Source organism: Aplidium turbinatum, chromosome 3 (assembly GCF_918807975.1).
Source record: "Aplidium turbinatum chromosome 3, kaAplTurb1.1, whole genome shotgun sequence".
NCBI classification, from domain to species: domain Eukaryota; kingdom Metazoa; phylum Chordata; class Ascidiacea; order Aplousobranchia; family Polyclinidae; genus Aplidium; species Aplidium turbinatum.
The window spans coordinates 25,472,426-25,487,164 of NC_137474.1; the positions used below are offsets into that span (position 1 = coordinate 25,472,426).

The following is a 14,739-nucleotide window of genomic DNA, read 5'->3' on the forward strand; positions in this document are numbered from 1 at the left end:
GCTGTTATATCTCCCAGGCAATTCAGGCTGGTCGCTTATAGGCACGTGCTAGAGTGACTGTTGGATGAAGAAGTTCTGGGCAAGTCGAAAAAAGTCGTGCTGCCATCCTGCATTGTCTCTTTCATCCACAGAAAGTACCCCTGCGACGATGGAGATTATGCTGGGTTCCGAAGACTAATGTTACCATTTTAGTCTTTTTAAAACCAAATCTGGTTTATTTGCAACCGTTTGGTTTATTTTTTTTAGATTTGGTGTGTTTTTTTGGTTTGGTTTGTTTCGATTTGTATGTCGTAATGCGATTTTTAATTAGTATTGCATGTTGGTTTATTTTTTAGTTTATTTCTGTTTCAATTTGGTTTATTCTGGTCTTTTTTTAGCTTCATCTATTATTATTTTTAAAAAACCTAGATGTCAACACTGCCGAAGACAGTCCCAATGAATGCTAAAGCGTTATCGCATGATAGTCGACTGTACTATGTCCTACAATACAATACAAAATGTTTTCGATATAACCAAGTTTGGCTGTTGTAATCTACGAAACTAGCCTTCGGCGATGGGCTTCACAAACCACTCCTGGCACACAGGCATGAACAACTAAATTTGTATAATGCTGGCTGAAAGATGCGTCTTCATTATGGATGCCTTATAAATTTGCGCATTCACTAGCAACCAAGCCTATCTCGGCTAGTTTGGTCTCCACTAAGCTCGACTTCAACTGACGTCATATCACTAGGTGGCGTTGACGAGTTTGCCACTTCCAGGTAGCGTGAGAGAAAAGCGCTAGAGAGCGTGGGAAAAGGGTCGGTTTCTCGGCTGTGGGCCTCAATTGTAAGGAAGTGAGTTTTTCAACAGGTACCGGATGTCTTGGCAATGGATTCTAGCCAATGTTGATTCGATCGTGCAGTTGCACTTTAAGCTATCTCGTTTGAACTGTGTTACGTAACTTTTGTATGTAAACAAGTGATAATTTACTTAAATATGTTTAAAATGTAAGAGGCTTCTTTGACATACTGGTGGTCAATGAGCCCTTGATTGCAAGATTGGTCAAAGACCAACATTTCTTCATTCAAGATAATTTAAAAACGTAGTTGCTCATTGCGCAATAGTGTCTGATATGCTACTTATTGCCAACATGGTTTTGTAAAACCTATTTAAACATAAATAATTAGATGGCAACCTTCCAAAGTCAAACTGTGGCCTACTTTTGGGTGTCAACCCAGAGTGTGGGGAAAGTGCATGTGCATCTATTGTAATCATTGTTGTTCGTCAGCTTATGTGCAACGAAGCATCAGTTCATCTGTGCCAGCTTCATCCTGTACTGCTCATCACAGAGCGCTCCGAACGACTCGTCATTGCACAGGCAGTTGTCAAGAATGTGCAGAAGCAACTTAAGCAATCACCAAGGTGAGATCTCATTAAAGCTGTGATGACATGTTTAAAGATTGAAGACATTTAGCGGTGAATGGTTGTAATGCCGTGCAGCTCTCCTTTCAGTGGATAGAATAATGTACTAATCTCTTGCGGCTGCATAGCCGAGTGGTGAGACCACTAGTTTGGCAGTCGAATGGGCGTCGGTTCGACACCGCTCAAGAGCATGCGGCTGTGTCTTTGGCAGGACCTTTAAAGACATGTCTGAAGGTGGACACGAAGCTTGCTTCCTTGCCTACCCGTTCACTTAATCGAAATCTTCAACCACCAGGCGAAAGCCTGGATACAAATTAAACAACTCTTCAACAAGGGAAAACTTTCGAAGAGGCTTTCTTTGACCGAAAATAAAGACTTGCCGTGTTAAATAGTGACGTCAACATGCCGAAACACTGGTAATTTTGCGCCGAGGTGATGACAATTGGTCTTTGCTGGCGCTGTCGGTTACTTAATTTTAAGCTGGAGGGGTTAATCGGCTTTTGTTTTCAAATCAAACTTTAGCCCGGTTTAGGATATAATAGTACATTCTAAGACAGGGGTCATAAACTCAAATTGCTCTGAAGGCCAAGGAATACTTGTAAACTAATCCAAGAGCCGCAATACACAATAAGAAATGCGATATAAACAAAATTGCTCAGTGAGAACGCAATAAAAGAGACAGACCTAGTAAGAACGCACCAAGAGCGTAAGATGGCAGTAGTAGGCCAAACAGAAATAATAGTAAGAACAAAAAAGAGACGAAAAACACGGTGAGTACACAAAAAAAACGGAAATGAAAAACGAAAAAGAATGCAAACGCCACTTGGACCAGCAGAGCGAAAATCTTACAACCAACTTTCAAAACGTGCGGAAAAACGTAAATTATTAAAGAAATGACTGCGCTACGGGAAATATCGGTATCTGCGCAAGAAGTAACTTGGCAATGTTATTGTGATGTAACAATATGAATTTTTCGCAAAAATTTGTGTGAAGTTTGATGGGCATCTTCAGACGTTTTGAATAACTTTAGAGTGAATTTTTCTTTTTTAAATTTATATAGAAAAAGTATGAGGCACTTGAACAATTACTGTAACTGCTAATTATTAAAAATTCAAAAATGCACCGTGAGCGCACGATAATGTTCTCGCGAAGCGCGTGTTTGATACCCTTGTTCTAAGACAACGGTGGGCAAACTGCGGCTCGTCAACATAAGTTTTGTGGCTCTTGTATTGAATCGTAATATTACAAAAAAATTAAGATTATATTTTATAAATATGTTATCTCGCGAATTCAACCAAGCAGTGGCGTACCTAAGGTATGGCAGGCATAGCTCAAGCCATGGGCGTCACATTGATAGAGGCGCGAAAATCGGTTGGCAAAAATTAAAATTTGTTACTTACAGTTTCTTCAAAATCTAATTTGCACCCAATACAATACAAAGACCAAAAAGGAGTCTTTCTTTTACTTTAGCTATTGTTAAACAATGGAATTGTGACGTTGCAAAAGCAACATTGTTCCTCTCCTGGCTCATTTTGCGTTCAGTCAGCAACAATTGGAAGTTTCATAAAGTCGCTTAGCAGCGATTAGTTGAAGCTTAGAAGTAGCACCAGAATTTACTTGTTCATTTTTATAAGAATTTATAACTTTGTAAAATCAAAACAACGTGCAGCCTTGAAAAAAGAACACTTGGAAGAATTAATTCGCACAGCATTAACAACTTATCGTCCAAATTTTCAGAGATTAGCAAGTCAAGTACAAAACTGATATGGTAAACAATCATTGCGTTTTTATTGCTGTTTGTCGTATCCAGGCTTGTGGACGGAAAGGCAAGGAAGCCAATCTTCGTGACCACCTTCAGACATGCCTTTATGTGTCTTACCAAAGACACGGTCGCATGCTCTTGAGCGGTGTCGAACCGGCGCCCTTTCTAACGTCGTTCCAGGGCTCTCACCACTCGGCAATGCAGCTGACATTTTTTTGCTGTTATGTTATTTTGTGTCAACTGATTTTGCGGCTCGCCGGTGTTTATGGTTTATCCGCAAGCGGCTCTTTGAACAACTTTGCCCACCCCTGTTCTAAGACCTCTGGTAAAAAAGTTTGAAATTTTTCTCCAAACCCCCACTTTGAAAATTACTTTTCGTATACAATTGCCTGGTACTGTATCATCATCCTTTTCAGCCAGTCATAGCTGAGCGAAGGCCTTCCCTTTTCTTGCCAATCTGGTTGATCGTTTGTTTTTATGTACCAGTTTGCTGTACCAGTGTTCACATTCTTTGTCAATCTCGTCTCTCAATATTATTTTTTGGCTTTTCTCGTTTGCGTTTCTTTTCCCAGGGTGTCAAGTTGTTAATTTGTTAGTTCACCTGATGTCTTGCTATATGACCTGCTAATGACCGTTTTAGTTTTTCGATAGTTATCATAATGTCCCGTAATTTTGATTGATTTCGAATCCATTCAGCAGTTTTTTTGTCTCGCCATGTTAACCCGTCATAATTCGTTCATGTGTTCTTTGCATTGATCTCAGTTTAAGAGTGTCACAATCAAGGTGCAATGCCTCACGATGGCTTGCTTTGTATCTTCAACGAGCGTGTTGTTTTGGTTGTAGAATTCTGGTGCGATGTGTTATTATCGGTTATGACCTGAAGTAACCTCTGATTACGAAATCTGTATTATGTAAAATGTGTTTTCTGGAATCATTTTCCCTACGTGACATTCTAGAGACTTCTGTTGTTTACATTTAAATGCTGCTTGATAGAACAATGGTTCTTTATGATGTAACCTTACGTAACCTTCTCGAAGTTACTGGACTGAACAACCAACTATAAATAGTGGTGTAGTTTGTGTAATATTTATTATTATTATTATGAGTTGATTATGAGAGTTGTGCTATGAGTTGTGGATTGGTAGTTGATGCAGAAATTATTGGTGATTGAGACTTGAAGTAATTGAATACAAGTAGATGAGAATTGGTGCTGATATAAATTGTGTTCGAAATTAGAGTTATTTGAGAAGCCGTTCGTTAAAGTTATTCAAGAAGTCAGATTATCATTTCACTAGTAGAATTATTCGACATTTAATTGACTGCTTTTCGGTTTGACCCATTAAACTACGTCATTGAACCTTTCCAAGTCTTTTTCCTGGTAAGAGATAGAAAGAAATCGTGACAAAGAGTTAACTTTTTTGTAAGGTTGCAAGTTTTCGTACCTTATATAACAGTTGGAAAGATGCATTGGTCTAATTTGCGAGTAAAGAAATGAATGAATGCTCACTCATGACTATTGGCTAATGGCTATACTCTCTGCTCATGGACAAGAGAAAAGCCGGCGAGAAAAGTTAGAATCATTATTGCGCCATAATTGCGAAATCAACTATCAATTGGTTGTCTGTGAAAAAGTGCTGTCTTAGTTTTTTTTATGTTGAATTTTTATGATTTCTGTGTGTCTGCGGGCCAAAAATAACACATTGTGAAACAGGTGAGGGTCGCACAAAAACGTGTTGCGAGCCGGACTTTGGACACCCTTGCTGTGAACAAAAAGTGACTTCAGCACAATATCAGGCAATTTTACTCGAAAAGCAATTTTCAGGGTAGGGGGTTTTTGGACCGAAATTTCTAAAAAATTATACCATCATAGGTCTTAAAATATACTGTTGTATTTCAAAATCAGGGCTGAAGTTGAAGTTAAAATTACCCCTCCCCCTATTTTAGTGTTCTAAACTTAAAAGATTTGTATCATTTCCAATTACCGAAGTTGCCACCACTGCTCCGATTTATTGCAGGGAACTGTTGGACTTATCAATCGGTGGTCGACTTCAGGTGAGTCCCATTGTGCTCTTCAGCCACCGATGCTTGTCCGTGTTTTACACTTGCCTGAAGTAGCCTACCTAGTTTGTTTGTGATGTTATAAAATGTTTCGTTCTACTTTTAAGCCATTGATTCTAAACATTTTCATGTTGTTTATAACCTCTAGTTTTTGTTGTCAGCCATAAATTTCGTCTGAGGCCTGTTGGTAATAACGTAAACTTCCTTGGATTTGTGGTTGTTGTTGGAACGTCTTGTGGCTTGCTTGTCCCAAGCACGTTGGTGACGGAAAATACAATTTTTATATTTTTCCACTAAGAAAAACTAGACACAAGTGAAACTAATGCCGGTGAGCATTATCTGTCCCACCCCCCAACATCCACTGGCGGCCCTCTACTTTTTAGTGCAGTAATTTGCGTTACATTACAATGTCAACCAAACGCTGTTCTGCTTTTACGGATCGCAAGCATCCGAAGTTTGACTCCCTAACAATGCTAAGGCCGATGAAGCTTATCTAAAACAAGTTAGAAGATCTATTTCTGTTACAAACAAGCTCAACAGCCTTTACACTGAGCGTTCACGACAGAACCTAGACACGCACAATTATTGAGATGTCATTTTTTTATGATCAATGCATTTGTTGTTTATTTCAACTTTGACCTACTTGACGTGAGATGTTTTCGAATTATTGTAACTTCAAGTTTTGAAACGAGGAAGTTGCACAAATCAGATTTAACTTTCTCAATATATTTAAGATTCTCTCGTAACTTTTGGCGGGAATTGTACAATGTACAAAGTATGTTTTCTCACCATCAGTCACGTTATGCGCTTTGTCAAAGCGATATTTTAAAGATTTAATCGCCATGATATATTAACTGCAAAAAGGTTGTTAACTGATTTATTGGACGATTTTTTACCTTGGAGGGGCGCATGTGACCAAGTGCCCCGTGGACAGAGATGATCTTGAAGATCAAGATCACTTTTGGTGCACTTGGAAAAAATGAAGATTTTAATCAATAATGTTGCAAAAAAATTACTATAAGCAATGGTATAGCTTTGGTAGAGAGATACTTTTTGAAAACCATAGACAGATATAATTGATAACAGCTTTATAAGATTTAATTGCATAATTCAAAAAATAATACACAAAATAAAAATAACTGCATAACTTCAAACGTTTTCGGCAAAATTTCTGCCCTCGTCAGGAAAATATTTTAATTCATCTAAACAAAAACAAATACTCGTGAAATGTTAATAGTAAATGACTGAAAGTAAATAAAACTGCACTGACCTGCATTTTACGAGTATTTGTTTTTGTTTAGAAGAATTAAGGCATTTTCCTGACGAGGGCAGACAGTTTTGCCGAAAACGTTTGAAGTTATGTAGTTATTTTTATTTTGTGTATTATTTTTTGAATTATGCAGTTAAATCTTATAAAGCTGTTATCAATTATCTGTCTATAAGCACTAATAAGTACTGAAAAAGTCACAAAATTTGGACTGCATTACTTTTTACCAAATTTTTGTCAGGTTCTTATGGTAAGCTTTTATTCGAGCTACTAAGTATTTTCAAATTTCATTTGATTATACAGTATAAATGTTTGTTGCACCATTTATCTATCTGGCAACCTTGATACTGTTATTCGCACTATTAAAACGTTCAGAGATCTGTGGTCAGATAAACCGCTCCAAACTAAAGCTACACTTAGACCCTGAACCATAGACTCAACAATTATTGGTCTGGCTCATTTACTGTAATAAACCGCTTTGCATGACCAATGTCGGCTATAAAGTCAATTTTTAGCACCGCCATTCTAAAGTTTTTAAACATCTAAAATTGGGTTAAAGACATCCCTGGTCAAAGAAAGTTTTGTAGAATTTACAAAACAAATTGTTTTTTAGAATTTACAAAACAAAATTTTGAACACAGTTGAATCATTTTTTATTATACGACAATATAAATTTTACTAATTTATTATTATGACTTATAGTGACTTAGTTATTATGACAAACACAGAAAACTTTTTAAATTTTGAAATGGCAACACTGATCAAATTATATTGAAACTTCAAATCTACTTTCTTAGACACATATATTAACAGTGGCTTAATGTTAGTCATTGCCATTAATTAATTTGTATAATACAGTACGAGATTTTAAAAATTTTGGTAGAGACTAGAGAGTTTGCTTTGTTAAACCATAGAGAAATAAAACAAAGTAACTCAGCGGGTTTAACATGATGTATTACATACACAAATATAACATAATTAAAAATAAACTCTAACGTTTTCGACACGTACGTGTGTCCTCATCAGGAATTACATATCTGCAATATACATAAAATGAAAATTGGAAGGTAAATTTGACTTTGCACTGTAACAGTATACTAACGACACTCCAGACTGAAAAACACAAACTGAACGAGTGACACAGGAATGATTACAAGTAACTTATATGGTGGAAAACAGATCGCATGAAGTGTAAACTACAGGCATTTGACAAACAATTACAACACCCACACGAGGAACGACGAGCTACAAGCGAATAACTGCCGGTTGAGAGACGGATTATTACGTTTGATTCTTAAGGCTTCCATGATCTTAGTCTGAAAATCAGATCTGCCTCGAGAGATGATTTTAAATTGGTCAATCGAGACATTGTCAGTGCACGTTTCACAAGAGGCGATGTGCTCTTTAATTGCACTTTTGGTTGTTAAGTTTGAGTTTAAGTGCTCCCCGGCCCTTGTTAACAAATGTCTGGTTTAAGTTTAAGCGAGTTTAAGTGGCTCATCGTTCCTCTTGTGTGTGTTTGAATTGTCTGTCAAATGCGTGTAGTTTACACTTCATGTGATTTGTTTTCCACCGTATAATTTCCTTGTAATCATTCCTGTCACTCGTTCAGTTTGTGCTTTTCAGTCTGGAGTGTCGTTAGTATACAGTTACAGTGCAAAGTCAAATTTACCTTCCAATTTTCATTTTATGTATGTTGCAGATATGTAATTCCTAATAAGGACACACGTATGTGTCGAAAACGTTAGAGTTTATTTTTACTTATATTTGTGTATGTAATTTTTCATGTTAAACCCGCTGAAGTTACTTTGTTTTATTTCTCTAGACTTTTTAAAAATATGCTTCTATCTGGTTAGTGATCTTTATCTTACTGTTCTTCAAAATTATATGCTACTGGATTTGCTACGCATGGAATCAATAGAGGCTGTTAATCAGGTAGCCGAATCAAGTTCTTTCAAAACTTGACTTTGCTGAAAGCACTAAGAATTGTTTCTGATTTTTTTGCGTTTTATTTCATGTAATCGTCACTTCCACGTGGCTCTCATTAGGATAGCGATAAGCAAGTCCAAGAAGAGGAGGAGGGATGCCTGGAGGAGCTTGACGTGGACTCTTCCGATTTAGCAGGTTTGTTTAGGGAGTGCCGTTAATAGCACCCCCACTATTTGCCTTATGATGCAATAACTGGTTGTAGGTAGACATTACTGGAATACTGGGCCGTCCTTGCATCGGCGAGGTTCTCGGGCTGTGTGTTGCCTGCAATGTTGCTCGATGGCTAGAGCACCCCCATGGTGCCATCATGACGTAGCAATCTGGCCAGTCAGCGCTTAGTGCGAAATACATTCGTCCTTTCATAGAGCTGGCCCGGGCCCACAATGTCGGTCTGTTCGACGACGCGAGTGCCAATTCGCCAAATGACAAACACACCGATTGTGACGCAGTTGATGGAACGGAGACGAATTGTCTGACCGCAGATGTCGTTATCAAGAAGGAATTGATGGGCGGTAAGTGGAGGATTAATATTTAAATTTCCCGAAAATCAATAAATGACATGCAGCAAAATAGCGTTAGATCTGACCACATTGTAATCCAAAATCTTAAAAACACAAACGTATCTAGGTTAAAAACTTTTTAGCGATATTTCCTGTAATACAATGCTGCAGACATTTTGTTTCCCGCACCGACGTGTAATTGTGTGTCTTTCAGGCTTTATATCAACCAGTGAGAACAAGGATGTATTGGGGAGAAAACGAAATGTCAGTCCCCTTTGTGAAGAAGACGAATTGTCAATGTTGTCGAAACATAGGAGAACAGATAGTTGACCTTGCAATTTATTGCAGCGTGCAACGCGACATCGGTTTGTTTGATCCCGGAGTGTGATTCATCCTGCCCCGGAAAAACTAATATTCTACGCAGTGACGTCATCCGCACCATTGCGTTGAATTTTAAGGAAATGTTTGGCGAGATGCAGACTTCCATTGCTTTTTTGCGATTTCGTAGCTCGATGTTTTAAAGATGTCAACTCCTTGTGCTGATAGCCGGGAAGAACGCCCCTTTCTTCACAATGTCCTCTGCCCTGGCGCCTGCTGGTTTTGTTGGCTCTTTCTTTGTTTCCACAAAGATAAGAGTTAAACTGACTGTTAAAGCGGTGGTCGAATAAATTTGTGGCAGAATACGGTGCGATACTGATGAGCCCAGCCTCATGGGCGAAACACGTGTCTATCGCTGTCAATTCTTGCTACAAATCGGCTGCCGAGAAACATATTGTTGATTGGATGGTCTGAATGGCTAGCGTGGAAGCTACACCGTTATGGTTGGCGAATCGCAGCTGCTCGCTGTACTAGTGAGTGCTCAGCCTTGTGCTGATAGCCGGGAAGAACGCCCCTTTCTTCACAATCGCTCCAGTATAGTTGTAATTTTTTGTCATTCATTATTTTAGACGAGATAAGCTATTCCGAGTTTGGTTTTGGTGTTGTCTCTTCTGAGCGCACCCGACACTTCTATGAATCGCGATGCTGGATTATTTCACTTCTGATGTGATCGATGACGAGTGGATAATAGATGACAATTGTTTCGTCAATTATTATTATCGACCAATACCAACCATGGCTGATGGCGTTGAGCCGTGGGCCAAACTTTCGTATGCTGACAAGTCACAGTAATGTCCCAAAGCTAAATTGATACATCAAGTAAAGCTTTCTCTACGATACTGTATCAGCCATTTAGTGCAAGCAATCTGCGTTGCATTTTGCGATTTCATCATCGGCCAAGTGTTTGACAGGTTACTCTATGGTAACTTCCTCGTATTTGTAATCTGTAGGTCGCTGCAGCAGATGGAGTGTTACATGCAACTGATGTTGTGTGCGTTCTTGAAACATTTCTGATAGAACCTAAACTTTAAAAACTGTACCGATTGTTTTCTTTTGTGCATATTGCAATGAGAATAAGTCGGTAATAATGCGATAACATCGTAAACCTGATATAAATATTAAAAATGCGCCCTGTCGTTAAAAGACCTTAGCAGTTGTAGAGCGACAATAAATAAAACCATAACATTATTGTTAAGTGAACGTTTCGCCGTCGACAACGTGCCCTTGCGGTGTAGGGTTAGGAAGGTAGTCATTTTGATGACGTTAGTTCAATTCCTACCTTTGCCATTAGGCCTATAAATAAAGTTGAAAGCAAGAATGCCTAGACGTAGTTTTGAATTCTTAAAGTGATACTAAATGAAAAACCTAACTTGGCGATTATACTCGTTCTTGGTGTTTAACATGCTTTTGAATAACGATTTTGAATATCGCGGTCTGATCACCATTCCGCGCTTGCTTTTGTCAGGGCTTTCAAAACGGGAATGAGTGTGAGCAGTGAAGCGGCGATTTAATTGTATGTATTTTCTCATTAACCAGAGTTTCTATGATTACAATCCGTAGTTTTTATACTTGGAGAATGAAATAATGTTGTGTAGTTCAAATACTGCATTCAAAGAAACGGTATAGCCAACACATGATTTTACACAACCAACTCTAGGGGAACTTATGTAGGTTGGCTCAGCAAAATGTAAAATTGAATTTGTGAGCCAATAACAAAACATATGTTAAAGCGAATCTTATTGATGAGTAGAGAATTTACCACTCTAGAAGTGGACATATTCTTACATCAAATCAACATTCTTAGGTATATAATTTTTCAATTTTTTCGAAAAAAAAAAATAAAATGCACCATCTTGCCTTTCTGTGCGGGTAATTCGGCCCACCATGGAAGGTAAGTTGGCCACGTGGCCAACATGTCCATTGTAGCGGACGTCGTGTGGTCTGAACGCCGAGGAAACGTCCTAATTTTCAGCCAGCATTTCAAATTCCTACTAAGCACAAATTTTACAACGGCAATTAGACTAAAGCAAACACGAAAAAAGCCGCAGGCGCTACATCCATCTACGGTAGGGGAAGAGCGGGACCTGTGAACAGGGGTGACCTGTGAACCACCCCCCGAATTTTTTTTTATAGAATTCTTTAATGCCAAATGTGGATATTGTTGGCTTTGACACGCTTCGTTAGGTTTTCCTAGGAAGTAACGTCATTTTTAAGCTGATTTGTGGACATAATTTTGTAAATTTTTGAGGTCGTACAACATGTTTTCTATTTTTTTTAGCTTGAGTGATGTCTTGGCTTTCAGTGATTAATGTGCGATAAATTTGTATTGTTTTTAGCTATGTTTTGAGTGAGGCTAAAAGTTCAGGTTTTAGCCTGGGAGCAAAAAAATTACCGGTCATGTGGTGCGTGACCTGTGAACCTCCCTGATGGAGCGACCTGCGAATCCTTTTGTTTTTGGTCAACAACACGATCCAAAGAAATTAATTGATACCTGTTGACTTCTCTGTGTACAATTTTGAATAAACAAGTTTGTGGTGATGAAGTACAGTCATGTTTGTCCAATTTGCTGATTGCGAATTAAACTTTGTGCACGGACTATTTTGTGTTGATAGTAAAATCATCTGTATTCATAACAGAGATTTTCCGATAAGAGCATGCATTTAGTGTTTCCCATTTGACATTTTTTGTAGTAGCATGACAACAGCACAACATAAAACTGTTAAATAAATGGAAAATCGAAAATACTGCATGTTTTTTTCAAGCGGCTAAGAGGACCCTCCTCATATGGTCATAGGACCCTCACTTGCGGGTCGTATGAACCAATTTTCAAGACACCACATTTTTCGCTCTAGAGGCTTCCGCTTCCACCGGAACATGCTTAAAATCCATGAAAGTATGGAGACTGTATGTAGGAAGATATATGTAAACTTTGAGACGAATCTTATACACAAAACAAAAATATATGAGATTTTGTAAAAATCGGCTCGGAGGTCCCGCTTTTCCCCTATATTAAACAGTGGAAAAGTTCTCTTTCTCCTCAACTTCATTTTCTTTCTAATCATTTCTTGGTTTTATAGAGGCATACATACATAATTTGTTCTATGTATGCATTCATGTATGGTTTTTGCTATAAAAATCTACTATTATAATGCTGTATTTTACCTCAGTGAACTTTTTTTTACATGAGTACACCAAATAAGCTTTCGAAAATAACGAAGGCTGTATCAAATATCATGTAGTTAGAAGAGAACCGGCATGCCTTTATTCCTAACGATCTGGTCACCTTAACGATACTGATAGGCAGGACCTTGTTTGCAGTACAAACCCCATTTTTGCATAGGTACCAATAACGGAACATTTTTTAATGTATCTCCGAAACGAGGTAGGCTACGTTTCAGACCGTCGCTTGAGAAGTGGTTGCATATTTTTCTTTGACTGACACCATTCTTCAACATCTTTAGTCTCTTTTCATGCACCTGCTGAGACACATTTCCGCGATTGGTTTTCTTGATATAATTACTTAGCATTATTCTATTATTACCACATGGGTTAGGAATAAGTTGTTGCAATCTGTGGCATAAAAACGATGTTAGGAAGTGTATTATTGTTATTGATCGTTTAATGCTGATGTAAAGCCCCGATTTACTTACTTTGGATACTTGATGATAGGTTACCGTACTTCAATCTTGCAAAAATAAGTCATCGTATTAATTAGTAAATTATCATTCTATATAATACCTCATGAAGGCAAGTTGGCCATGGTGGCCAACGTACCCACCCACGAAATGGGCCAACTTCCCTGCATGGCAGCCATATTGTAAAAACTAAAATTTATGTCAAACTATCGAGGTTCTAACAACGGTTTCACCGTCAAAGTGAGCCTTAATAACTACCTTAGCGCTGCACTCACTAAATAATAACCTTTCTTAAATAGTAAGAAAAAACTCACTCGACATCTAAAAAATTCTGAAATCCAAAAAAATTAAAACTCATAATTTTTAGAAAAATCGTGCCCACATGTCTATATTGCTTGCTAGAGCCTCCCAACATGGTGATAAGGTAGTTTCAACAGCATTTTCTCAGTATGCGTATGCTACGTAACAATAACTATTGTACTTAAAAAATTATTTAGAGTGGGCCAACTTACCTGAGTCTCCCCTATAAGCCTAGTTAGGTTGAAAGTTTTTCGGTGCTAAAGTTTTTAACTCATTGTTGGTGCACTTTTCTAAATAACACCTCAGTGTCCTACGAGAAATGCCGAATTTTTTGGAAACAGAATTGATAGACTTTCTATTTTTATTCTGCAAGGTTCCAACAGTGCCGGTCTTTGGGGTGTGCAAACCGTGCGATCGCACAGGGCCCGCAATTTACTCAGAAAATGCAGTAATTTTTGTCATTTGCAATGGAAAAAATTCACAAGCAAGTACCGGTATCCTTGAAGTCAGTTGCGGCTTTATGGTGAGGCAAGTGCCTTTTCTTATCTTATCCTTTTGCTATGCCACCGGACAGCACCATTTTAAAGTAATAGTCATACCCAAATTTTTGTTGAACATGCTCTCAGAATGCACCAAATTCAAACTAATTTTTGAAAGTTTTCTTGAGGAGGCCCCCCTTCTGCTGGGTGTCGGCAAACACGCCGTCAGGCTTCGCCCGCCGGCCGTCAAAACCCCCTCCCTTTCAAAATACCTAGCTACGCTACTGAATTTGATCATTGTCATTGGAGCCGCAAAGCATATTCCACACAGGGCCCGAAATACCCTAAGACTGGCACTGGTTGGCACCGACACCATTTTGAACAAAACAAGCTGTATCTTCCTAACTGCTGCAGTTATGTCATAGATGTGGTTATGTCTAGCCAAAACGTAACATAGCCTATAAGACTATAGGCTACCTATTCACAATGGCATTGCTAAATATCTGCTATAGTTAATGATGAGTTGATGAGCACGGTTTTCCTTTTTATGTAAAATAATAATAATTTCCTTCAAATTTGACATCCTTTTGCAGCTAGCTGCCTGTCTTTAGCTAAGCCTTCAAGTTGACTGGGATATCGTTGGTAACGTGGCAATACCTCAAACTCGTTAAAGTGTTAAATCAGAATGCATTGGCGCCAAAAACGGAGGTTGAGCACTGTAGGACACTGGGCACTGTTGGAGGATCTCCCCTACCACCTAGACACCCCTGTCAACGCCCCTGCTTGTAGTCATGCTAACCTAAGCCTCAGAAAAGTAGACCAAACGAATTTTTCTAGATAAACTGTAACTAACATCCTAAACAATCTACATTAGTTAAAAACAAGTCTGCAACCACAATATCATGCACAGATTCTGTGAGTTGACCCTATCTTTCCTAAGTGTCGGTTCAAGAAAAGGTCAAGGCAG

The 14,739-nt window shown here is 38.4% G+C and overlaps 1 protein-coding gene across 1 annotated transcript in view; it reads left to right on the plus strand.

Annotated features, from left to right (window-relative positions):
* Positions 1-11,953, plus strand: part of LOC145766654 (uncharacterized) — a 76,397-nt gene extending 64,444 nt beyond the window's left edge. The window contains exons 7-11 of the mRNA XM_082578367.1: positions 1,271-1,404; positions 5,182-5,218; positions 8,540-8,615; positions 8,846-8,992; positions 9,195-11,953. Of these exons, the coding sequence (XP_082434493.1) occupies positions 1,271-1,404; positions 5,182-5,218; positions 8,540-8,615; positions 8,846-8,992; positions 9,195-9,310 (510 nt within the window). The 3' untranslated portion in view covers positions 9,311-11,953. The remainder of the gene's footprint in view (positions 1-1,270; positions 1,405-5,181; positions 5,219-8,539; positions 8,616-8,845; positions 8,993-9,194) is intronic.
* The last annotated feature ends 2,786 nt before the right edge of the window (positions 11,954-14,739 follow it).